Source organism: Epinephelus moara, chromosome 5 (assembly GCF_006386435.1).
Source record: "Epinephelus moara isolate mb chromosome 5, YSFRI_EMoa_1.0, whole genome shotgun sequence".
Lineage (NCBI taxonomy): Eukaryota > Metazoa > Chordata > Actinopteri > Perciformes > Serranidae > Epinephelus > Epinephelus moara.
Genome location: NC_065510.1, coordinates 16,026,577 through 16,053,465, shown reverse-complemented (window position 1 = coordinate 16,053,465; position 26,889 = coordinate 16,026,577). Strand labels below are relative to the sequence as shown.

General features: G+C 41.6%; 1 protein-coding gene across 1 annotated transcript; it reads right to left on the bottom strand.

The window, feature by feature from the left end:
* Positions 1-26,675, bottom strand: ugt8 (UDP glycosyltransferase 8). The gene is made up of 6 exons (XM_050044554.1): positions 26,472-26,675; positions 18,428-19,260; positions 12,731-12,873; positions 6,258-6,334; positions 4,046-4,265; positions 1-3,791 (listed from the first exon to the last, which is right to left on the bottom strand). Exons 2-6 carry the CDS (start codon positions 19,256-19,258, stop codon positions 3,410-3,412), a joined length of 1,653 nt encoding a protein of 550 aa, XP_049900511.1. The 5' UTR covers positions 19,259-19,260; positions 26,472-26,675; the 3' UTR covers positions 1-3,409.
* Positions 26,676-26,889: the final 214 nt, after the last annotated feature.

The window sequence follows — 26,889 nt, the reverse complement described above, 5'->3', positions numbered from 1 at the left end:
TTTATTTCTCTCCAGACTCTGTTCATAGCTTCTGTAGCACCTGCAGGCCCGTCTCCCATTACCAACAGCTGAATTTGTAATAGATGATGATAATAATAATGATGATTCAAGTATAATAGTCTGTTTTAGCGGGGCTGGGTCGGGCTGTGCAGGTGTAAGTGTAGCTCACAGAGAAAGGAAGATCATGAAGCTTATTTCCTTTATCATACAGGATTTGTGAACATACATGGTTGGATGTTAAGTCCTCGACAACTTCTGACAGGTTAAGTGATAGCATTTCTGTTTCCTTTACATTGCTGTATTGTCCATGTGAGGCTTTAGTAAGTTGGTAAACAATCTCTTTGCTAGAAATGCCAATTGCAGTTGCAGCTTTACAAAGTAGACGTCTGGGCTGTGCTGCTGGAACAATGGAGGAAAATACAGTAAGTGTGGCCTGAGGCTTTGATGACCCGTCCAGCTGGAAGTCTCATGTTCATGAGATTTTTATGTCCCATGTCCACAGCGCACCTGCCCTTCTGAAATGTCCATTAGCAAGATACCGAATCCCCACAAACTCCGAAGATACTCTTCCAGCTCGCCCTGTACTTTGATCTCCTCGACGGGGGTTCAAGAAAAGAGAATTTCACTGCGGGGATCAGTGTCACTTTGACACAGCATTATCCATTGCAAAAGCAGAGGGGTTCACCTTTGTTGTCGGAACTAAGTCACTCTTTCACCCTCCTTACACCCTTCCTCCATCTGCATTAAGAATTAACAGACACGGTGGCGGAGAAACAAGAGTAACATAAAGCGGAGTGGATTGACACATAAGAGGATAAAAAAAAAAAAAAGCTACAGAAGGCAGCTTCGATCTTACGGAAAGAAAAGAACGTAAAGAATCCATTGCATGGGCGTACACTTAGTGTGATGGCTTCACACAATGGCAGAAAGGCCAGTGGTTGTTTTTACATGACTCTCAGTAGATTAAAACGTACGTCATAGTTTCATCCATACACTCAAGTCTAAAGCTGTACAGTGATCACAAGCATTGGAACAGCACACATACACATGTATTCAAGCATACTGCATACACAAATATTTGCATTATAAAAGGTCACATCCAGAATGTGAATCATTCACACTCAGAGTTAATAAAATTATATAAGGTCTACCTAGTTTGTACATGAACCTCGGTGTCTAACAGATTTTAACTTGCAGGAGAGAAGCGTTGGACAGATCTCGACCTGAACTGTCATTTAAAACTAGCATTTGCAACACGAGCTATGTCAGAAATCGGGACTCCTTAAAAACACAGGGTTTCGCCTGGAGGAGGTGCCTTGTGTACTGCGTCACATAGTGTTGTGTGCCCAATGCACGTTCTCATCGGCTTGCAATGGGTCGTCTCGTCACTTTTCGGACTACGAACAAAACTGTAACCTAAAAGGTTACAGTAGTTTATTAATCTAATATCTGCCTTAAAACTCAAGCTTAGCTGTAATTTCAAACAGATGATTTTTTTAGTCTTCTGTGATCATTAATTTACAAAGATACCCTTCAGTTTTTGCTCCTTGTATTGCTAGCATGGTGGCAACCACGGCTAACGTTAGACTTCCCTGCAGACTTTCAAGACTTTTACCCGACTGCTGATGAATTTGCAAACTGACTATCGTGATGTTATACTGGAAAATATGTACAACTAAATGGGCCCTTCTGTGCGGAGTTTGCATGTTCTCCCCATGTCAGCGTGGGTTTTCTCTGGGTACTCCAGCTTCCTCCTACAGCCCAAAGACATGCAGGTTAACTGGTGGCTCTAAATCGGCCGTAGGTGTGAGTGTGAGCGTGAATGGTTGTCTGTCTCTATGTGTCAGCCCTGTGATAGTCTGGCGACCTGTCCAGGGTGTACCCTGCCTCTCCCCATGTGTCAGCTGGGATAGGCTCCATCGTTGTGGAACATGCACAGAGCACACATGAGAGAAGTTTGTCTAGGGGGTTTTCCTCCAAAAAGCCCTTACTGGCAAGAATCTATCCATTGTAACCCCAACTACGACCAAGAAACCCCTTTCTGGAAGAAAGCCCACTAAGCAAACGTCTCCCGAAGGCTCACATATCTCGCCGAAGTCCCACAAAACCACATCCATCCAGGTGAAACCTAGTGTTTTTAGGGAGTTACATCAGAAATCATCAATCAAATGAATGATAGAGGAATGATGTACAAGTGTAGTACTAAACATGGCAATAAAGTGATGAATCCTAATTAATAAATAGATGAGGGATGCAGAATTAAGATATTAGACTGACGGAGCAAGTATTCGTAAATCGATAAAGCTCTGACTCATCCCTCATCACCTACTGGATGAGTTCGAGGACACTTGTGATCTGGCTCTGCCTATCCATAGTATCCTCGGTAGCCATTGCCATGAAATCTCTTGATGATGACATGATCACCCCTTTTCACACTGATAAGCCAAACAGTTGAGTTACTCTCCACCTGAACAAACTGTCAGCCGAGAGACAATGGGTACTCCGCACAGCTAAGTGCAGTCACAGGATGGCACTACCATGTGAAAAGGGAAAAATGTTGAAAATATTTTCAACACACTTGAAAACAAGACCACCATGAATACTGTGGATAATACAACTGCAGAGAGCACAGAGTTGTGCCGACTTGTAATAGCTGCAGCTGTCAGTCTTTGTTTTGTTTGCTTCACCAATATGTCAGACAATATGCCGTGCGAAGAGGAGGGAGTGTACATCTACCACCACACGACCCCACCACTGATTCATGAAATAAATTAAAAATAAGATAGGTTAAAAAGGTCCATCATTAAAATACATTTACACAGTAATAAATATATTTGTCGTCTATTTACAGTTTACCAGACACTTGTAGAAGCAGAGTTTGCAGTTAAAAACATTAAATCCTAACTATTTCAAAAGTTATCGTTTGTTTTCTTGTTTTGTTCTGAGGATGAGGGGTTGGCGCTCAGGATTTCCCCTCTTCATCATCCTTCCACAGGTAAGGAAGGCAGGAAGACGACAGAGAACATGCAGGAGAGATGATGCACGTGATGAAACAATGTCCTCCCAACGTGTCTTTCCTGTGTTTCATCCTCAATAACTTTCCAATTTGGTGTTGTATTGCTGTAGCTGCTTTTTGTTAGAGTTTTTTCGTTAAATTCGCCTCAGTGCACACATACACATACACCCACACACGCACACACAGATTTTGAGCACCCGATGCCTTGCTCCGTCCCCACACGATGCATCGTGTATCCTCCTACAGCCTCTCACTCGCTCTGAGTAGCAGTTGCCTCTCGACACAGACCTAAGAACAGCTTTCTCCTCGAAGCTTTTATAAAACCACTTAACCAAACCTAGAGCTGAGTCCTTGGGGCAACTTCTTCCTCATCCCTCTTGGCCATTCGAAACATTAATTCATCTTCTTTTCAGTTTTCAAGGAGCCATTGCGTTTGTGTTTCCCGTTGGCCACGCTCTCGCTATGGCAATGTCCATTGGCCATGTTACCATCATCCCTAGTGTCGCCAACTCCTCTGCTCTGCTCCCCGGACTTTCCCCTCAGCAATCGTACCAACCGTCGCAGGACAAAGATGGTCAGAGCTACGGCGGCCCCTACAGTGAAAATCACATCCAGCAGGAAGTACTGGTAGGGGGACACCTCGTATACGGCGGAGCGCAGGTGGTTGGCACCTTGATGACGTAGGATGTAGCTGATCCAGTAGACAGCCCTGGTCACAGGATGGCCCGGCTGGTCTTTGTGAATGTTGGAGAGCATACGTGCTTGCTGGCGATACCTAGGTAGGGAGAGACAGAGGTTGGAAACAAAAATATAAGGAGGCAAATATGCACACAGCAGACTTTATGGGTTATCTCTTAGCATATAAAAGGGCACGAACTCATGAGGGTACAACCATAAGAAAGAGAAATAAAGATGAACATTCACAGAGTGTTGGTTCCATATATGGTCACCAGATGGCACTGATGAACAATTACGCTCATACACAAAGCACTATTGTGTGACTGTGCACCCTCGACTTAGAATTCTAACCTGCTGTCTTTGATGACACTGGTCAGCGCTGTGTAGAGGTCTTCTTCGGTCATGTACTTCCAGTGCAGCATGATGCCCATGCCTTTGGCCGCCACACGAGTCATGGTGTCATAGTGATCTCCGAAGAGAGGAACACCTACCACCGGCACCCCGTGATACATGGCCTCGTAGATGCTGTTCAGGCCACCGTGGCTCAGGAAGGCCCTTGTGTTGGCGTGGCCTGGATGACAGAAGGGATGAGGGATGTTATTTTGCATGTTGGGTGTTATGTTCATTAGTCATTTTTGACAGGGTGCTTATTTTGCTGGGCTGGTTTTTCTCGATTATTTACAGTTTATACAGTAGAGCCCACAAACTGCTGCGCATTCAGCAGTATTTCACGGCTGCTCCCCACTTCATGAGGGCAGGGGGATGGTTTACAGTTGGAGGAAGACAAAACATCTGTGGGAGTGTGTAGATATGTATCACTTCAACAGTATAATTAACAAAATACCTCAGTCAGTGTTTTTATGAAGAGGAAAATTTCAATGTAAGGGCTTTACTTTCTCTATAACCATTTTAAAAAAGGTTTAATTCTGGTAAAAACAGCTTAAATTTCAAGTTCTAAGTCTGTTTTTGGCACTCAAAATGGCAAAAAATAAAATCTCAGCAGCATCATTCCTATTCAAACAGAACAGCAAAGTTAAAGGGGTAGTGTTGGGATGTTTTTTAAGTGGGTTTGTATGAGGTACTCATTAATACACAGTAGATTACATACATTAGATTTAGGCCGGCACACCCCCGGTTTGGAGAAACGGAGTACCACTGACATTGAAACTAAGCAATGCACTGCTTAGGAAAGGGTCAGCAACGTTACTAACTATCTAAAAAAGGCCTACCTGCAAAAAGCCAATAACAGTTTCAGTGCATGCTGTATTTAGAATATTTTAACCTCTTTACCTTGCCATCGGACGGTAATTTGCAATAGGAAAATTAAGCTATTTATTGCCCTTTTCAATGCCAGACTCCATTGAGAAAAAGATAAATTTAACACAGCTAAACACATAAGCTGCTGGTCTACTGTTGTGTATTTTGTTTGTGTTATTGTGTGACTTTGTCATTTATAAGGGTCCGTTTGGATTCTCCAAAGTCACACAATAAGACACACAAACAAACTGTTTGAGGCAGTGGTAGACCAGGAGCTCGTGTGTTCAGTGAGCTAAAATGACTGTTTTTCTCAATGGAGTCTGGTGGCTTTGACAAGAGCATAGATAGGGAACCAAAGTGTCAACGGCTTCCCTGTCGAAAGGGCTGTCTGCGGCAAAGTAAAGCAGTAAAAATATTCTCAATATAATGAACATTTAAACTGATACTATTCTTTTTAGAAAGGACTATTTTAGGTGGCGTTAAGCTGCTGCCCCCATCCACAGCAGTACATTGCTTAGCTTCTGTGTCAGTACTCCTGTCTGCTTCTCCAAACTCAGGGCATGCCGGCCACCATTGACTGAAGGAAATACACTGACTATGGATAAGTACCTCATACAACCGCACTTCAAAAGATCCAAACTATCCCTTTAATCACAGAAACATGAAGACTTCAGTTACAACAGATACAAACAGTTGGAGTCATACATTACTTGAAACTAGCCCACTAATACCATTATATTTAGAAGAAGATGGTGATGCTGTTTTTATTAAACTGAATAAAAAGTGGACTGGTATTTTGGCCATCAACATTTAATGCCAATGGGTCCACTTAGGTGCAACAGAGTAAAAGGAAAGATTCGTTTTATTGTTTTGTGGTGAACTGTCCCTTTAAAACGCCTCTTACTGACCGACCAGAGAGTCAGACAGGCATAACGTCTCAGTATTTGCAGGCTTGGGTAACCACGGTGCTATTACACCAATGCAGAAAACAATGCTGGCTGTCAATATCTGAGTGTTGTTGTACATTCTTCATCCCTGACAGGCACAAACTGGCTTACACGTTCACATTCTATCCACCGCTGTGGTTAATAAGTAGGTATGGGAGGAACCCACCCCCACAAAACCTGGTCCGCCATGCCATCAACTTGTATAAAAACACAAAGGATCAGCTATGTGTCAAAACATGTCTCGAGCCATGGCAACTACATTTCAGTTTATATGGTGCGGTAAGCCATGTGGCTGGTGATAAGAGAACAAGAGGGTGAAGTACACATTACAGTATGTGATGTCCTCTCAATGCACTCACCTAATAAGTCATTCTGAGGCATCCAATCAACAAGCTTGGTGTTGTTGCCAAGGTTACTGGGTGGAACTCCAGAGAATCTAGGGGAGGAAAAAGGGAAATAATGATGAGATAGTTTTGCTCACCTTTAAGCAGTTTGTGTTGTCATCACAGTGCGTGAACACCAAGAAAATCCCAGAGTAACTGCTGACGCAGTGTTTCATATTTATTTCATATTTGTCAGATCTTTGATCAACAAATACTGACTCCCTAAGTCTAATATTTACTCCCTAAATATCTTTGTTGGAGCATTATCTGTAAGAATTCCTTTATTTCAACTGTTTTATGACTGTTGATTTGCTTAAAGAAAACTTTGATATTTTGGATATACACTTATTTGCTGTCTTGCAGAGACTTCAAAGAGAAGATCCGTACCACTCTCGTAGGGCTGGGTATTGACTGACAAATCACAATCACAAGTACCAACACCAGTATCCTTAAATGTGATACCGATATCAATAGAGTACTTTATCTGATACCTTTTTCCTACCTCATTTGATACCCATCATGTGAATGGAAGCACTCAGTTGCGTAAAATGCCACCAGACGCCACTGCCGTATAGTATAACCATACTCTTGAATGTTTTGGTGACATCTCAGCACGCTTAACTGCCAACTCTGTTAAACATACTGCGCTTGACTTTACCACACCACAGAATGTATGGGTTGTAGCTGCCGCGGTAGTGGGCCAACCACATGTCACATTAAATATAAGAACGCTTACAGTGATTGGCTGCTATAAAAAATAGTCATTTTTTTCATAGATCTATACACAAAAATAATCAAATGAAGGTATTGTTTGACTCAAAAAGTTTTACTTCTACTTGTATTGGTATATTTCAGTTGATTACTGTCTGCATAGTATGAACAAAGCAACAGCTAACAGTCGTTTAGCTTAGCTCATTGCACTCAGAGTGGAAGCAGGGAAAGAGCTAGCCTTGTTTCGTCAAAGGTAACAAAATCCACCTACCTGTACATCAAAAGCTTACTAATCAACATGTTAAATCCCAACTGTTTAATCTGTACAAAAACCAAAGTGTTATGGGGGATTATGTGCTGAGCAATTCCTTGACCAGACTCAGTGACTTTCAGGAGTCTCTGGCAACCTCATCGTCACCACAAAACTCTAGGAAGTTAAGAAAGTGAATTAGCACATAGATTCTCTGCCCGAGGTTGAACCCGACCGTAATTTCCTGACACTATCCTCGGTAGGGCTGACCTTCGACTTAATTTTTGAAAATCGAACGAAGCTTCGAAGCTTTGGATTTTTTGGGTCAGCCCTAATCCTTGGGCTCCTCATAATAGACCTAGACCTAACCTTGGACGGAACATGTACGGGCTCGGGTGGGGTCGGGCTGGATTTTTTGGGCCCAATCTAAGCTCTAAAGTGAATATGTGTACTTCCAAAAATGTTGAACTGTCACTTCAAATAAGTTTTTCTGCAGTCAGTTTACTACTAACCAAGCTAGAATTATACTAGCTGTCTACGGCTGATGTGATGCTAATACAACATTCTAAGTGACTACTGGACTACCTTATGTATTTTTACTACTGTAGATGAATATTTTGTTGTACTTCTTATAGGCACTTAATTAGGGATGCATGATAATATCGGCACTTCATCAGTATCGGCCAATATTGGCTTTAAAATGAACTATCGGAATCGGCCAACATGCTTTTTCTTAATTTGCACAATGAATGAATATGACATACATTGAAAAGTAGTGTATTACATGTCTCCATCTGCTGGTGGGCCATTATGAGACGAGTATGCATGCATAATATGATGTTAATTCCACTACAGAGGAGACTTGATGATCACTAAATTTAGGTAGTGAAAAAAGTGGATATATCAGTATTGATATTGGTTATCAGTCAAATAGGTTGTTACATCTTGGCATATCGGATATCAGCAAAAAATCCAAAAAAGTGCATCCCTACATTTAATGTTAATCTTTCATTGGTGATTCTTCTGGCATGAGGTACAAGCATAGTGCGGACAGAGGATGTACAGTATGTACAGTGAGTGGAAGAAATACTGTATACAGAAGGCTAAATGAATTAATTGAGTCTTACATGTATATGATGCAGAGCGTGAACAAAGGGGAATTCAATGTTGATCTCTCAAAAGCAAAAAGCTGAAGGGCTTTGCTTGTTCACCCAGACATTTAGGTTTCGACCCGTTGACTTCTACGGGCGGTGGTGAATGTGCACAGTGTTGTGCGTACACTTGTCGGTGTCTGCGGCTGTGTGTGCGGAAGCATTCTCCCAACAAATGCAGCACACAATACATATGCATGCAACATTACGACCCCCATCCGTCCATCTCTGTCTCCTTCCCTCCCTTACCCAAAGTCTTTCATCTCTCTTTCTCTCCTCAACAAAGCGCCAATTCACTGTCCTGCCAATCAAAGCCTACATTCATGCAGCCAATTATCAATGACACGATTCATTTGGCCTGGTCCCTGTCCCTCTCATCAGCCCTCTTCCTTTTTCCATTAGTTTGGAATGGCCACTGAAAGCCAGATTACCATTTAGTGTCACATACACAGTCTTGGGGCTCCTGCCTCTAGCTACAAGTTTCACAACAGTCTCACTTCACCTGTAGACCTGGTCCAAGACCTACATGCAGAGCATCATTATCTGATATCTCACAGCAACAGATTAGTACTTGAGAGTTATCTTTGTCATTTTCCACAATAAAATGACAATTATCACACATCACCTCGCACACATGTTGCATGCCAAAACAAATCCAGCCACCCTCATTACAACACACAGTGCTTTTTGCCCACAGCCCTGGCAAGCTTTCTGACAACCACCTCATTCCAGACACTGCAACCACAGTCTGATTGCCTTAGATCACACCAGGGACTCTGCCCAGCTCCAGCCACTAAAATTCAATGTGTTCCCCAACCTCATAAATTCAGTCATACAGTGAGTGTTGTTGAACCTTGCTCCCAGCATGCAACAGTATGCTGCTTTTTCCACAGCTCTCAACAATACCTAATGCTTCGTGTTCTCTTTTCCATATGATATAACTGCAAATATTGCACACATACACACTCATAGAGGTAAGGTACAGACAACTGAGGTAGATATGCAGTCAAATATTTAAACTACTCCTGTGTTGATGAAGACATAGGGGGTCAAACGTGTTACTACTTTGCTTGGTTGTGTAAAGGGGTCATGATCCACCTGAGCTTGACTTCGCTCTCCAGTAGTGCAGATTGATATTCCAGTTGCTCAAGTTGACAGAATCATTTCCAAAGAGTAAATCTGCATCATCTACTTTTACAAGACATAATAAATTTCCTTCTCTACATAGCAACTTCATAGTACCGTCTAGTAATTTAATACATTTTTCCTCTAATTCTCTCTCCTGCCTTATCACTCGTATCTCACATCCTTGCACTTAACGTGATCTTTACATTACATGATCACTCCTCTGACCTCTCTTTGATGTCAGACATGTGATTTGTCTATAAATGGGTAACTTTTAACTTACTCCTTGCACTTCTGCCCTTGGTTATTTGTTATACAGGGGGTCTAGAAATATAATGTTATTAAGCTACTGCACTCATTACGGTAATATTCACTCTAGAGAGAAGTTTGACTTTGAACTCACATAATCTTGGTACTCACTCTCAGAGTAAGTTGTTGCTTCCCATTCTTTCAAAGGGTCCAGTGTGTAGGATTTAGAGGGATGTAGTGGCAGAAATTTAATATAATATAAAGAGTATGTTTTCTTTAGTGTCTAATCACCTGAAAGAAAGACTTGTAGTGTTTTCGTTACTTAAGAATGAGCTGTTTATATCTACATAGGGAGCAGGTGCTCGTCTACAGAGATCGACTTGTCGCACTGCCCTGTTTCTCCAGTAGTTAGCAGCCCCTCCGCGACGAGAGCTTTGGAAAAACGCACAATTTTTAAAACTGAAACCACTTTATCCTGTGTTTTTCTCTGCTTTTAGAGACCTTTGCGGATAATCCAGCTCCCGGTAAAAACCTCCTAAACAATGAACACTGAAGGAATTCTCACCAGCAGAAGTTTCAGCTGGTTGCAATCTGCACTCCTCACCACTAGATACCAGTAAATACCCCTAAATCTCAAATGCTGGACCTTTCAAACAATTTATCAATTTTAAAGAAATCTGCCAATCAACTAATCTGTCAGTTATAAGTAATTTTGCATTTATAAATGTTGGTAATCAGTTAAAAAATGCTCATGGGTTTCTACATTCTTATAAGCTTTTTATTCTGTGGCTTTCAATGTAATAAAAAAAAAAATCATGAATGGTTTTTAATCAATCAAGTCTCCTGGGCACAGATATGCAAAAGGAGGAAGAGACTTGTATAGATAATTCAGCTCCCAGTGATGAACACTGAAGGAATTCTAACCAGGAGAAGTTGTAATCTGCAACCTTCACTGCTAGATGCCACTAAATCTCACACACTGAACCATAAATCAGAACTGAACTAGGAAAATGCCACTCTCTAACAGTGCACTTTATACATGGAATAATCTGCAACAGACCTTAAACTTGGACTCTCTGCCACCACTACAGTTCAAATGCCTCATTTCAGATCTTAGATTTCAGATTTTAAATAATAATCTACTCTGTTTTATGTTTATTATCCTGTATTTGAACTTTTAGCTATTATTAACTGTTATTATTGTTTGTTGTTTTGTATGATTACCATTTCTATTTTAACTTTTTAACATTGGTTATCTGTTTATTCTAACATATTCAAGGTTTTCTTATTGATTGCATTTTTTTTTTATCTTTCTCCATGTTTGGAATCACTGACAATAAGTGTCTTCCTCCGTTGATTTCCTGAGTCTTAAATAAAGGTCTGAATGAATGAATGTTTTAGCTAAATCCTTTGTTCAATAGCTGTAAATGATTAAAGAAAAAAGGCACATTTGCATGTCACACACAGTGCCAGAAGGAAATGTTATGGTTTATGGTCACAATGTCTTCACTGAAACAAAAATAAAAACGAGGAGCCCTTGCCAAAAACATTCAAAGTTCAGTATTCCATCACCACTGGGTCTAAAAAAACAAACACTTTGTGAATGTATAACTGCAATGCTAAGAGTAATGCCCAAAACTACAAAAAAAATAAATAAATAAATAAAAGGCTTAAAAACAAACGACAGCAAAACTGGAACTGAAACCTATGATCCAAATAAAAATGAAAACAACCTTTTAAAGCGGCACTTATCTGGCACAGACATACCTGATCAAAGGAAACTCGACCATGCTGCCAGTTATGACTTCATTGTAAATTGTGAGTTTGTACAATTGAAGACCTTCATCAACATCTGCAAACATGCGCATGTTTAACCATTAACCCAGCCGCACCATATACCTATAGAAAAGTCAGGTTTTGGAGCCGTGTGTGTATATATGTGCAAGGACTGAAGCTTTGTTCCAGTAATGCACGACTTGGACATCCTAGAATAGATTAACCTCTATAAACAAACAGTTTCATAAGGATTACGCAACCTCAAACCGGTCAGTTTTGGTTGGCGAGCTATTCTTTAGTCATCTATGGGATAAAAATTACACAGCATGAGTGAATGTGGTCAGTGACTCACAAAGTTTTTAAATATACCGAGATAAGAGTTAATGATTTACAAGTTCATAGATGGAATTTTTAAGCACTGGACAGAAGGAGTCATTTTTTTTCCCTCCTCTATCAGCTCCACTTCTCTCCTCTTTATTTCTCATGTTTTCCTGCTCAGGTCAAAGTCAGTGAATCATTGCTGTGGGACTCTGCGTAAATGATTACAAGAAGATTAGATTCTAATCACACCTGTCTGTTTCACAAGGCAGGCACATCTCTTGTTCTCTATCTCTTGTTGTTAATTCATCCTGAGCACATAAACATCTGCATATATGGTGTATGGCGCTGTGACGGACACATGCATGCCACATAGCCACGGTATTTGTCTGCACGTTTGGGACTGAGACACTAAACTGAGCAAATTCTCTGGATAAATCAAATGCAAAGGTCTTTCCACCACTAAAACATGAAGCCATCATCACTAGTTTCCATCTTAAGTTTTCCTAAGAGGAGAACAAAGTCTCTTAAGGGTCAGAATCCACTACTCAATGCTGTTTGATCACCTGGGTGACCTCAGCTAACACCCTGAAGCAAACATGAGGTGGGAATATGGACTTTGGTCTCAGACAAAAACTGTCACAGAGGAAGAACATGGTGTTCTTATTTTATGATGTTTCATTACACAGAAGTAGTATACCTGATTATAGGGATCCATATAAAACCATAAATTAACTTTCTGATATCTGATATCCAGAGCTCAGAGTGCTGACTGGAGGGACGTCAGTAACCTGAAGCTCACTACAAAATCCTGCTCACATCTGTCACAGTGACAGCTGTGTCTTTTATGAGAGACAAAACAGATTTACCTCCAAACGACACGCTGGGGCAGCCTGGCGAGGGCTCCGGCCAGTTTGTGTGCAATGTCATGGGAAAGGTACTTGACCCCAGCTCCGAACGACACCACCACAAAGCCATGCTCCGCTGTGTCATTCACCCACGCCTCAAACTCCTGTGGGAATAGAAGAGAGAAACAATGAGAACTAAAATAGATTAAAAAAAAAAGATTTACAATGATATAATGCAAACACTTCTTTTCTATGTGTTCTATTTTTAACCTCATCAGTCTCTTCTTTCATGGTCATTCATGTGTATTGTAAACATTCAGATGACCTACATTGAAAGTATATGATCACTGCAATTAAACAGCTGAGCACCATCGCAGATAAATAGCTGACATCAATAAAACAGACCCTTTAAATGAACTTTTACCAGTTGCTGTTGTCTTTATGACTTTACAAGTGAGGTTGCTTTCACACCCATGCTCTGAATGATATATACGATTACAGATAAATGTGAGATGATGTCATAAAACTTTGCAGAATAATAACAATGAGCGCATAGTTCACCGGGAAGATTTTATCGTTTAATTTGAAAAGCAACAGGCGGATAAGATGAGAGACTCCTAGATTATAAACCCCTTAAAAAGTGCAATCATATGGTTGTAAAAATATTTCCAAGTAGACTACCTAGATTCAAATCCAGGGAATGTTTAAGAAATATCCACAGTAGAAGTTTATCACGCAAGACACAGAATGTCTAATGCATGAAGCTGGTAAATATTTAAGGTAATGTCTCAGAACTGCATGTAAGGATGTGCTGAGCTTGCATTTTGCAGTTCGGTTCAGAGTGTTACGTTATAATTTCATATTCCAACATTAATGAGCAATGTTGGAAGTACACAAAGTGACTAATCTCAATGAACCAGTATCATTTTCCTTTTTATTTTACATCTAGAGGGCCTTATTTCATCACACAACAACTGCAAGGCACTAGTTTCCTGTTTCTGACACATACATTATAATAAGAGTAATATGTTGGCCAAATTTATTCCTCACTAAATATGACATCAATTTTAATCTCCTCTGAACTGCTGCCTGTTGCAGTTTGCTTCAAAATATACAAGTTAACAAGTAAAGCACTTGTTTGTACAAAATTAAAACTGTGTGCACATTACCTTGGTACATTTAGTCATCTAAAACAGGAAAGCACAGAAATGTTGGCACGAGATGGGGAAGGCATTACAGTATACTTTATTGTATCTATGGGGAAACAGCTGCTCCTGATTATCAATCATTTACAAAACATCATAAAACTATGCACAAGTCAACACAGCAACAAGCCATCAGATACATACTAAATATCCTACATGCCACATACACCCTTTAAGGAGCAGACAGCCACTTTTATGTGCCAAGTTTGGAGATATCTTAAGTTTCTGCTGCCAACAGTACAATACAGGTGAAATGAATTATTTTCTGATGCTCAGAAGTCTCAACAGCATCTTGTCTCTCTGAAGACAACATGCCAGTCACTTTGGGTAATCCACAGTCATCAGTGACTCATCATAACTGTTTTGTTCTTCCAACTATTTTCTGCAGAGGAAACAGCCCCCTATATTATAGCTGAGTGGCACCAGTGGAGGTTTAAACTCATGCGCATTCACCAGGCAAAAATTAAATAAGAATATATTGACTTCGGTTAGTCTTTCTATGAGGACTGCATCTATAGTGTGTTATGTGGGCCTTCATAGTGCATTTTGATGCATTTGTAATACTTCCTGACTACACTCATGCATACACAGAATGCTTTGTGATGCACTTCAGCAAATTTTAAAACATTATAGATGTGACTTAAAAGGAATTACAAGTGCCAAAGAGTCTTGTGGAAGCTCTTGACTAGTTTTGAAGTAAAGGGTTGACTGATGGGGACCTAAAATACATTATGACTACCTACACAGGCTTTTAATGTAAAGTCTACCAAACCAGAAGACTCTGAAAATACTTTAGAAAGAGTCTGATACCCTCTCACAACTTAAGACAATATATCATACTGTCACAGAGCAGAAGTTTTAGCAGAGACTGGGGATGTTGCAGTGTCTCCATTTGCAAGATTGCTAGCCTCAAAGAGGTAAAAGGTGGACAGAAATTGCTGCAGCTCTCCAGTGAGTATGCTATATGCTATAGCTAACGTTAGCTAACCACTGTTCCAAATGGCTATTTGCAAGCTAACGTTAGCTACTGGAATGTTTGGTATTAACCTACGAGCTAACCGTGCATCTTAGCACAAGATTTCCAACTTCAATTATACATAAAGTATGGTTTATGAAGCTGGAAATCTTCCGTTAAGACGCAACGTTAGCGCGTAAGCTAATAGCTGGCAACTCAGTAACGTTAGTCGACGTTAGCTTGCAAGTAGCTCCCTTCGGCTTACTGGTTAGCTAGCTAGCTGGCTGTATGCTAATGCTACAGCCTGTAGCATTAGCATACTCACCCAGGGCTACAGTACATTTTTGTCCACCTTTTTTCCTCTCCACTGTTTCGTGGTACAAACGGCACGACAAGTCAAAAAGATGCGCTTGTGACTCTTGGCAACTCCACTACTCAACTGTTTCCTCCCATAAATCACTGTTGTGTTTTTTTTACGCCCTTCTTCTTCTTCTTCTTCTTCTTCTGTAAGCCTGCAATGGCAGACAAGGCGCGTTTGGCGCATTGCTGCCGCGCTCTGGTCACAGTGGTCATTACACCTGAGTCGGCACCTGCTGGCCTTGATCCTGTGATACACACAGGTCTGTTGTGTGTACAAAGTCAACTGTTCTAAATGAGTTAAGTCTTCCACTTCCTCCCACAAGATCTTCCTTTCTCCTGTGTGCAGCCAGCACTGAAGCATCACATGCTGCACAGTCTCCATCTCTCCATATTCCATACATTTCCCACCTGGTGTTTCCCTAACAACACTAATCCAACACTTATCTCCTTTTTTTTTTACAGTCCAAGATAACTGTGACAGTTCCCTCTGTGAGTACTGTTCGTGTCCACCCAGTTTCCTATCTCCTGTTTGGTGCCAGAGAGAATGCAAGCATGCGCACACGCACGCACACATGAAGGTGTGTGAAGGGGGTTTGTGATGGGTGTGACTGTTAGAGTGGTTTGCTTTCATTGTATAGTGAAAATGAAGCTTGACAAAATATATTCAGTCTTTTACTTACTTTGCGTATGGGTTTTATACCAATGACAACTTATAATACTACATGGATTACTATAGCACACTATGAGTCCTTACTACAGTTGATTGCTGAGACGTAGGTGAGTCTAGGAAGTCATTCAAGACAGGACACTTGAACTTGTAATTCCTTATAAGTCATATTTATAAAGATTTATGACTGGTGATACAGTACATCAGAAAGCATTACACACATTTATGAGTGTAGTTATAAAGCTTATGACTGCATAATAATACTCTACGAACGCCCCCATCTTGCACTATACGTGAGTTCTTCATAGAAACTTACCGACACAACAGTTCTATTATTTAGATCAGAACTCCCAGTCGTATGTACAACTTGGATGTTGATATGAACAGTGATTTCAAGTCTGATTGGTTAATACTGTAACATCGCTTTTCCTTAAGACAGTTCGGTACAGGGTTAAAGGGTTAGGAAAGAAAATTCCAACTATCTCACGATCATAATCTCATTGCCAACTATGCTATCTATTGGTATACTTTAGCGATGAAATGTTGCTGGAATTGTTCACAGTTGTATTTAGGAGGACTCAACATCTCTCAGTAAAACAGCTTCTGGTAAGTAAAGATGTAAGGACTGACAGTGGGTGCTCTGGGAGCAGCCATGTTGGAGTGATAGAGGTGGAGGACAAGTAGAGGGAGGGAGGCTAATGGTCCAGCTGCGGCAACTAAGGCTGGCCCTGGCACGGAGCAACATCAGGGGCACACTGGGCTCTGTGTCCCAGCAGCGCAGCCCTACTGTCCCTACAACGCAGCCTCAGTGACCCCATAAAAGAGTCTCAGTGTCCCCAGAGCTCTGCCCAGAACAATGGCCTCGTTCTCCCTCCACTTCCATTATAACTCCCTCCACACAGCGCGGCACAATGCTCCCTATTGGCTGGAGTGGCATTCCAAAACCCCCCGCAGTAGATACCGACGGCCCGCGCTCTCGGCGTTCGAACGCTGGACTAACCCCCCGTCACCACCCGCCTCTGCTCTCCATGGCTCCCCACCCTTTCTGCTCAAAGTCTACTGCGTCCATTCAACCCAAACCCATCCTCACCCCAGCATTGTCTATAAAGGATTGCTTTGTAGCGGGATTGATAATGTGGGGTCGCAACGATAAGGGAGACAATGGGGTCAGGCAAGGATAGATACAAAAAATACTGAAACTCAGTCAGACTGTTAAGACAGAGGAGGGGAGACAGTACGAAGAGTATGTATATTTTTTTTATGTGAACTGACAATAAGCTTCATCACACAGGCAAAGGCTTCACGAGTGGGAAAATCAGTGACTTGATCCCCGCATCAACAAAAATATTTGTTTTTCAAGACAGCTTTTGAATATGTCACTGACATCAATCAATGACAAACAGTGAACAGGAAATTGATAAAGTTGTGCAAACCTATACAAAGGAAAGAACAGGCTCTTCTTGTTGCATGGCTATTTAATCTCTTGAAATCCTTTGTGCACACACAGGTCACACACATACTGAGGAAAGGCAGAGCCCGAAATGTCAATGTGTGTAAGTGGACAGTTGCTCATGGTTTTTCTTTATTTAATGTATAAATGCTCTGCCTATACCTATATAGGTCATCCAAAAAGGATTGACTTCTCCCAAGTCTGAGTCAAGCAATATGACTTGCCATCCTGTCCATAAAACCACTGTTTACATAATGTCATAGTCAAACTCAGATAGCATGAATTAGCCATTGTATTGTAGTACTTTTGTCACCAACAGCAGACCTCAATTTAGGCTCTGGTATCAATTGTGGGCCCCGAAAACACTACACGTGGCCACATTTGTGACATTTTTATTTCAGCATGTGGTTCTAGAAATTAATAAAACCATCTCTCAATATAAGTGAATGAGGACGTTGACTCTGCAGTAGGGCTCGGCAATATTACAATAAAAGTATTAGGTCACTGCGGGAAGTGTTTCATATCAATGAGCAGGGCTGATTTATGATGTTTAAATTATATGTTTAAATTAACATGATAAAGCATCTTGATGTGTCACATATTTAATTAGCTGGATTACACTAATCCAATTCAGTCTCAAGGGGGGGCTGGAGTCTAGCCCAGCTGACACTGGGCGAGAGGCGGGGTACACCCTGCCCAGGTCGCCAGACTGTCACAGGGCTGACACATAGATGGATAATCATTCACACTCACATTCACACCTACGGGTAATTTAAAGTCACCAGTTAACCTGCATTTCTTTGGTCTGTGGGAGGAAGCTGGAGAACCCTGAGGAAAGCTATGCTAACACAGGGAGAACATGCAAACTCCACACAGCAGGATATAAATGTGATATAAAATGACATACACTGTAAAAGAGGATTTTATCTGTATCAGACACTCCTACTCTCGAAGGATTTCAACAAGGACACACATATTCTCCAAAGTGAAACACTGCCTAAGTCCTCTTGTACATGGGACCACACAAACTCTTTTCATCTAATTTTGAAAATCTCGCCAAGTGCCTTCTGTGAGTACTGACCTGTGGCAGTGGGTTGGGGGGCTTAGTGAGGATGCCTCCGATATACACCACATGTGGCAGTGTGGGCCTGGGGAACTCCAGAGCCATGTCAGTGCACAGCATCCACAGCCGGCTGCCCTGCACCAAGTCAGCCATGGCCACTTGAGGCTTCACTCCATGTTTCTTCATAATCCGGTCATACTTGGGTAGTGCAATATAATGGACTCCAAAGCGCTGCACCAGGTAAACAGCTGTGTTGGCGATCCTCTGGAACAAAGACATGTGGTCTGTCAGCAGCGAGTTGAATTCGGGTACATATGAAAGTGGAGCTGGGGCGCCCGCCTCTGCAGGGTACCACAGGCCTGTGCTGAACACGGCGTATTTCACACCCAGGATGTGAGCGATCACAAAACCACACATCTCATTAGGGTCCACCAGCAGCAAGTCAAACTTGGCCTCCTTGAGGCGGGTCATTACTTCAACACTGCCAACGACAGCATCACAGTTCTGGGAGTAGTGGTCAAGAATGTCAAACAGTTCCAGAAAGGTCAGGCGACCCGAGAAGATGTTGCTGACTTTGGACTGGAGGAAGTTGTCAGCTGTGGTGCTGTTAAAGATCCCTGGGTAGCGCTGTAAATGGTAGTGAGGTGAAGGGGGCACCCCGCGACCCTCTGAAATTAGAAAATGGGTCTCATGGCCTTCCTGATGCAGAGCCGTGGCCAGCGTCTTGAAGATGTAGAGGTGGGATTCAAACATGATGGGTGGGACCACGATCACTTTAGCGGCCCATGATGCACTGGGACTCCAGGTGAGGAGGCCAAGGAGGAGTAGTAGTGACGAGGGTAGTAGCATGGCTGAAATGATAAAGAAATCACCAATGTTAACACCTGACATTGAAATAAAAACAGAGGATAGTCATCAAAAATAAATGTCAGTTGCCTAACCACGACTCAGAAGGTAAAGAAATAAGAGTTTATAGATCTGCCTGGTGTGTCTTAAACTTTTATTGTCTCTTTGCACCTTAAGACCTGGACACACCAAACTGACACTGTGGCAAAGAAGGCTAGTTGCTACATCACCTATGTCTTGGCCAAAAAGTTGCACTTGAACACACCGCAAAGGCTACAGCCAACGGCCAACTAGGACGTACGTTCTGCGCCCGCATGTGAGGAAATAGAAAAAGCCCGTCAGGACGGATTCAAGATCGGGGTTTGAGAAAAAAATCGATACAACATAGTATTGCGATATTTTTATGTGGCATTATCGTATCGCCACACAGCGCCAAGATTGGATCCTCTGGCGATTCCCACCCCTAATTCAAGGTGCTTGACAGAACAAAGGATATTTAACATGCGTATATGAACAACAATACAAACAATTACGAACCATTTACTACCAGACAGCTCAGTGGCTTAAAACACGGTCTCGTCTCATATAACAGGTTAGTTTTGATCTGATTACCTTTGATTGTTTTCCTCACCAACCACCAATCAGAGGGAGTTCAGTCACTGATAGGCTATGCCTTCTCCGCTGCTGATTCAACATGCTAAATCGGCCGAATAAAAGCCAACTGCGGCTGACTAATGCTAACGGTTCATAACACACCCCAAAAAATAGGGCGAAAGACACTCATCAATGGCCCAAAATTGACAAACAGCCAACTGTCGGCTTGGTGCGTCAAGACCCTTACTCTGGCCAAGCATTTATCAGTCATCTATGATGCAAGTACTTCGCATAGAGAACATATCTTCCATTATATTCATCACACTTCAGCCTGTAGATAAATCCAATCTTATCATCATCCTCGAGCTTCACCCTGAGTTTCAGTTCTATTACACACACTGAGATGTAGTATCTAGAGAATACAACTTCTCACGATCTGTGTGGTTCCACCTTTCCTACTCAAACTTTGCCTTTCTTTCTCCTTCCTCCCTCTTTCGATTCCACCCCTTCATCCCTCCTCACTCTGCACACAGCCGTCACTGACATGGTGTGGGTAGCACCAACGTCATTCTAAACCTCCGGCCGCTCTATTCACAAACACAAACACAAAGAGCCATTCTCATGCCACCATGTCATAGCCTGTGCCCTATATGCCTACACTCTCCCTCTCATTTGGATTAATCATCAACACTGGAAACCTCTTCACGGACAGCCATCAGTTAGCCAGGTTTTCCTAATCTGCAATGACTAACCCATGCTCTCTCCATTACCTTAAGGAATGCGCTAACCTTTGGAGGAAGATGTCTAAATGACACTTCATGAGCGATTGTGACTTCGGACCTGGAGATACAGGAGCCAAGAAAGCAGTGAAAGCCACGGCCAAAAGAGGGGCTTTGAGTAGCATAACGAGCAGTTCAAATATTAAATTACAAACAAGACAATGTGGCAACAGATTAATAATTTCTTGACCAATTTAGCCAACCACCCCCTTTCAGATCTCTCCTTTTGGAGCACTTGAGATGGAATACAGTTATTTAAGTATCTGTCCCAGATTATGAGTTCAGATGAGGCCAAAAAGAATCTAGGGGCTTGTAAGGTCAAATCTTGTTCAATTGTTACTCATGCGTTGGCATAGTGTGTCATCAGCCGTAAAATGCGCTACACCTAGTTAACCAAATAAATGAAAGTCCTTGGCTTCAACCCAGCCTGGGCCAGTGGGTGTTCCCTGTTGAGAGTTGAAATGGTCTAGTGTTTGCATGGATTTCATCCCACAGTCTAAAGATTAGGCGAACAGGTAATTGTAAACCGCCTGTAGGTGTGGATGTGATTCTGCGGCTGTATGTGTCAGACTGGCAGCCTGTCCGGGGCGTACCCTGTCTCTAGTTCAATGTGTTCACTGATACAGTACAAGCGGTTCTCCTGTCAGCCCCACAAGATATCTCTTAGATCACGTTTTATCGTCAGCGTAATATCTCTTTACATTAAATCTATCTCAAATGGCACGGCCCATATCGTCTCAGCTGACCATCTCCTGATAGTATCTTAACAGGATTACATAGTGTATCAGCCACCTGTTTGTCCACAATATGAAGTTTCTCTCCGCAAACAGCTGGGGCCTGGTAGGGAGAGGACTCAAGGTGGCCACCATTTTGTTTAGCATCCTGGGGATATCGTTACAAACACTTCTCAGCCCAGACTGTTGATGGTAACTATAGAAACCAGCCACTGTCTACTGAGGACTGTGATGCGTCATGACTTAAATTACTAACAATGGAGTCTGGTTACCCTGCGCACAGGGAGGGCTGAGGAAATTATCTGGATTAAGAGAATTGAAGGATACGAAATGACAGAGTGATCAGGGTGACGACAAAGTGGAGATGAATAGGGCACAAATTGAAAACAGTAGAGAAAGACTTTTTAAAGTTTGCCAGGAAGCTTTGTATAAGGCATAATATGTTGTGGTAAGTACATAGAGGCTATATCAATATGATATTGTGACACAAGCCACATTTATTATCAAGTGAAACAAATGTCTGAACCTACAGCTGAGTGAAATCTGCAATCAATACCTCTACCTGCATGCCCATTATATTTAAATTACATACATTATGTGGGATTTATATTATGCTTGAGTCTATTAATTAAAAAAAAAATACTGTGTAGAAGCAAAAGTCACCTGCAGAATACACTTATACTTTCCTTAAGTTTTACCCAATACTCTGCATCCACTAAATTTTCTCTGTTTTCTCTTCAACAATTATAGATGTATGAAAAATAATTAACTATTTGTTCACTGGCATTCAAAGAGTCATATTGTGATGATATGATCAAATTGTGAGATTGGACTTAAATATTATTACCAGCAAGCTCTGAATAAAAACAAGTTAGAGATAGTTTTGTTTTACATGTATGGGGAATTACTTCTGGCATAATGTATTACCATAGTAACCAAGTCATTGCATTAAACATCAATTTGAATACTTGACATCATTATGCAAACATATTGTGATATAGGTCACATACTGGCCTGCTTTATTTAACAGCTCAAACTCAAACTCAAAAAGATCTGTAAAAACGACCTTAAAGATGACTTAAACTGTGCAAAACCAACCACCGCATAAGCCTCAACAGACAAAACGTTGTAAATAATTAGAAACTCCGAACATATCTCCGCTATCGGCTCAAATTAATTGCCTTGTACTGCAGCTTTCAGATGTCTGTTATTAAAAATCAAACCAATTACAGCTCTCACATAATGCTATTTTCATCTATTAAGAGTGACACAAGAAGGTAATTATACAGTGATTGTCACTCTCTAATATGATAATCTTGACTAACATTTTCTTGATTTAGCACAGCGGGAGCAGCAGCCCTGCTGCTTTCACAGTGGGGGTTCATTAGTTCAGTGCACCCTGTTGAGAGGGGAGATGTGACTTCCAAGAACTGATACTAAGTCGAACAGAAGTCATTGCGAGCTGTTTATTTTGGCCACATGTCTTTTAAATGGAGCATGATTAACTGAGCTTGGGTTAGTTTGCTGTAAAATAATCCAAATGGGTTCCCTTAAAGGCTGCAGACTTAGTAAGGCTTTGATAATAAAAAGAAAAACAGTGTATGCTACAGAGCCTGCCTGGGGGCAATTAGGAAAATAAATAAGTACATAAATAGTGTGGCCATGACTTTCTTTAAACGTGGAAAGATTATTAAGTCGGGCTGCCCTTAATAATAAGCAAAGTTAAATCATTGTGCGTGGCTATGAGAGAACTACTGATCTCCATGGAGACGACTGTTGATCACTGACTAACTGGCAGGTGTATCATCAGTAGCTTTAGCTGCCTGCAAACATGGCAAAGTCTGAATTGATTTAATTTATTTTTAAACTAGAAATTACAGTGACACGCTGGAATCACTTGCGGTTTGGCCTGGAGTCACTCTTAGCAGAAGACACTTCATTCTCAGCTGCTCAAAACACACCGGTTCATATATAAACAAGACGCTAACCTCGGGGCAGTTACAGATTTCATCATGCGACAGCCAGAAGGACGTGGAAGTCTGAGTGGGACAACTGGATGTTAGGGCTGGGCTATAGATTGATGTTATATCAACATTATGACATGTGATGTCATCTTTGATTTTGGATATCGTTATAAGTGTTGTTTTAATCAGAAATAGATGTAATTTTCTGAACTTACCAGACTGTTCTAGGTGGTCTATTATTTGCGTTTACCCACTTAGTCATTACATCCATGTTACTGATCATCACTTTATGAAAGTACCAATAGTCAACCCTACCATATCCCCGCAATATAGACATTGAGGTATCTGGCAAATAATAAAAGGCATTAATGCAAAGACATGCATTGCTACAGACAAGTGTAACCAGCATTTTGCACTAGGACCTGACATATTATCTGGCATGTAGGTTCTTACGACAAGTTAAAGCCATAATTTAATCTGTGACAATGGTTACCAACAGATTGCTTTCATGCACAAAGTCATGTGATTTAAAGCCAAACACAAGATGTGAGACACTGAATGAATTTACAATAAAATCTTTTTCTTTTTCAAAAATCGGTGTCACTCATATGTACGTATTTTTGAGATTTGGACCGTCTCTAATGATGTGACCATAATTCTGTTTATGGCAGCCTATTCTGGCAAATTTACTTTTACTCACTACATAATAAAATAGCATCACTCCAAAAGAGACAACCAATCCACCTCATCTAGAACTTAAATTATCTTGTTCCTACAGCTTATTAGAGGTGCAATGTGTAAGATATAGATACGTCCTGTCTTGTAATACCTCACGAGGCACAGGTAGTGAGTCACCATAGCGTCCAGTCTGCCCTCAGTCCAACATGAGAGGATGAAGAAGTCAACTGGTTGTTGTTCTCAGATACCTGCTATCTCTTCCGACATAAAGGTCAGCAATCTTTCAATGTCCTCCATTCCCTCTTCCATAATTGATAATCCGACAGTCAGACAATCTAAAGTCCGAAATCCACGATACCGGTGTGGTTAGGTCAGCCACTTCAGGTTGGTATACAGCCAAACTACGATTGCTAGACTAAACTAGTTTGCAGGCTCACAGTTCATCAGTTATTCAACTCCATAAATCCACGTGTTGGTCGAATCGAAAATATGTTCAAAGACAGATAATTTGAGGTTCAAACCCCAGAATATAAAATCTGCCTAAGGCAAAGGCTGTCAAATTGTCAAATGTATTAGCACGCTTCATTTTGATGTCTTCAACAAGCAGTGCATGCATGTGTGAAAAGGCACATAAGCACAAAGTCACCAGAAGGTTAAGGATATTATCATATTTGTAAATTAGCAACTTTGTCCTCTTAAATCTATCATGAACTGCGGAGCCCAGACCACTCTGAAGATAGGTTACTCTTGGTCAAGAGCCTTTAGAGCCTGAATTTTGGTGAAAACAAAATGAAAGTGGGAAAAAAAACACTTGACTTTCCCATGCTGAGACACATGATGAGCTGTTTGTAATGGCAACAAGGTCTCCCAGCAGGCCCTCATATCTTTCAGCTTCATCAGCATTTTATAGAAAGTGGATATTAGATATACATAAAGCCTACTTATAGAGATCCTCAGGGAAGATTACTCCTCATAATGATAGACTATGGAATTATCGCAAAATGTCCTCCTTGGGGTAATCGAGTTCCTCAGCGTGAGGAACCCAATTACCCACATTAGCTCAGTAAGTCCGATGCTGTATTCAGTGTAACCCTATAGACCGACGGACAGACGTTCAATGCCTCATTCAACCACATTCTTTCCTCACCCTAAAAAATGTTTCCAACATGCCACTGCTGCCACTCTCTGTCCCAGTTCATCTCACCTCATACCTCCATGACACCACAATCATTGACACATAAGAACAGGTCCGACAGGCTCTGTGTTACCGACAATTATACATAAATGTAGCAGGGGACTGGGACAAAGCAGTGACCACTAATTAACATTAACATAATGCAAAGACTGGTTGCAAACAAACATGTGGAGGTAAAGTGGTAAAATAACCTTACACAATACATTCAGCCCACAGTTGTAATCCCTGGGATGACATTTATGAAATTAGGATTGATAACCTTATTTCTCAAGCATGGCAGCCCCGTCTCAGTCCATATGGGTTTATCCTGTTATCCCTTATAATAAGCTGTGGGTAAAGTCACACCTCGAGTCGTGACACACACACACACACACACACACACACAGTTTAAGTGTTTAGGCAACACTTCAGAGTTTTGCAAGAAGATGCCAATCTCAATCAGCATCCAAGATGCTGGCATCCTGTGCCTTGTAGTTTTTCTTTAAAACATCAGGTGACTGTTTTGGGTTGGTGCAACAGGCCAAGCAGGTGACCTGGCTTTGGATGTAAAAGAGAAACACTGCCTTTAGGCCAAACAGCCTTTGGGGTGTGGTGTACATGTAGTTTTCAGGTCATATAGGGTTAGCCAACTGCACATCAGGGGTTTGAGATGATGTAACCTTCTGGGTGCAATTTTAATACATAAATAAAACTCTGATATTCTGAGGACTGGTAAAACCTCAAGGCAGTACAATTTGACAGACTGGCTTTGTTTAATGACAGTGTTTGCTTTTGTGTAGCTTAATTTGCAACTAAAAATATCTCTGTGTTTGTGCCATGGGTGCAAAAGCTCACCAGGGACTGACACAGAAACTTGAAGTCTAATAATCGTGAGGGCAAAAGTACAATTCAAATAAGGCTGTGCAGACATATTAAAATAAAACTAAGAATTTAATGAGTCTGATGCGACGGCAGATACACAATAATACCAAATAATACACAACGGCAATTAAGTAATCGCTCACAGTGATATGTGTTTCGTTGGAGATGATTCGCAGAGGACTTGAACGCAACGCAGCACAGATACACCTACGTCTCAGGAGGATTCGCCGCACCTGAGCTTTCAGTAAAACCAGCCAAACAACACGACAGAGTTCACACTTGCAATCTTTACAACGATATCCTCCTCCTCTTTGTAACTATGCTGAGAAAGAATTATAACAGTTTCGTTGAGTCAGAGGATCAGTGCGCACCTGTTGCGTTACGCACGGAGGTCGCCTGTCTGTTTCTTACCTTGTGGCTTGAATGTTGCTCGGGGAGAGGTGGAGGTGGTGGTGGGGGGGGTGATTTTCTCGGACGCAGTTTAAAATGACGGGGAGGTAAAACACAAAAAAATAGTGAGGAAAAAATTGCTGTAAAGTAAAATGTGTCCCCGGGTATCGACTACGCGCAGAGGCAACATTAAACTCCGAGTCCGTGTCACAGGGGCGGTGATAGGCGGGACCAGCCCGGTTGCATGGAGGAGAGGAAGGGAGCGGCAGAGGGGGAAAAAACCGTGGTTGGCTGGAGGACAATAAGGGTGGGGAGTTTCGGCCCATGCAGGTACTTTGCCTGTTACAGGTGAGTCCATCTGTGTTGGAACAGTCAACAGTTTGGGGCCAATGCTTGGAGCAAAGGTTGGTTTTGAAGGAGGCAAACAGCTGGAAACAAA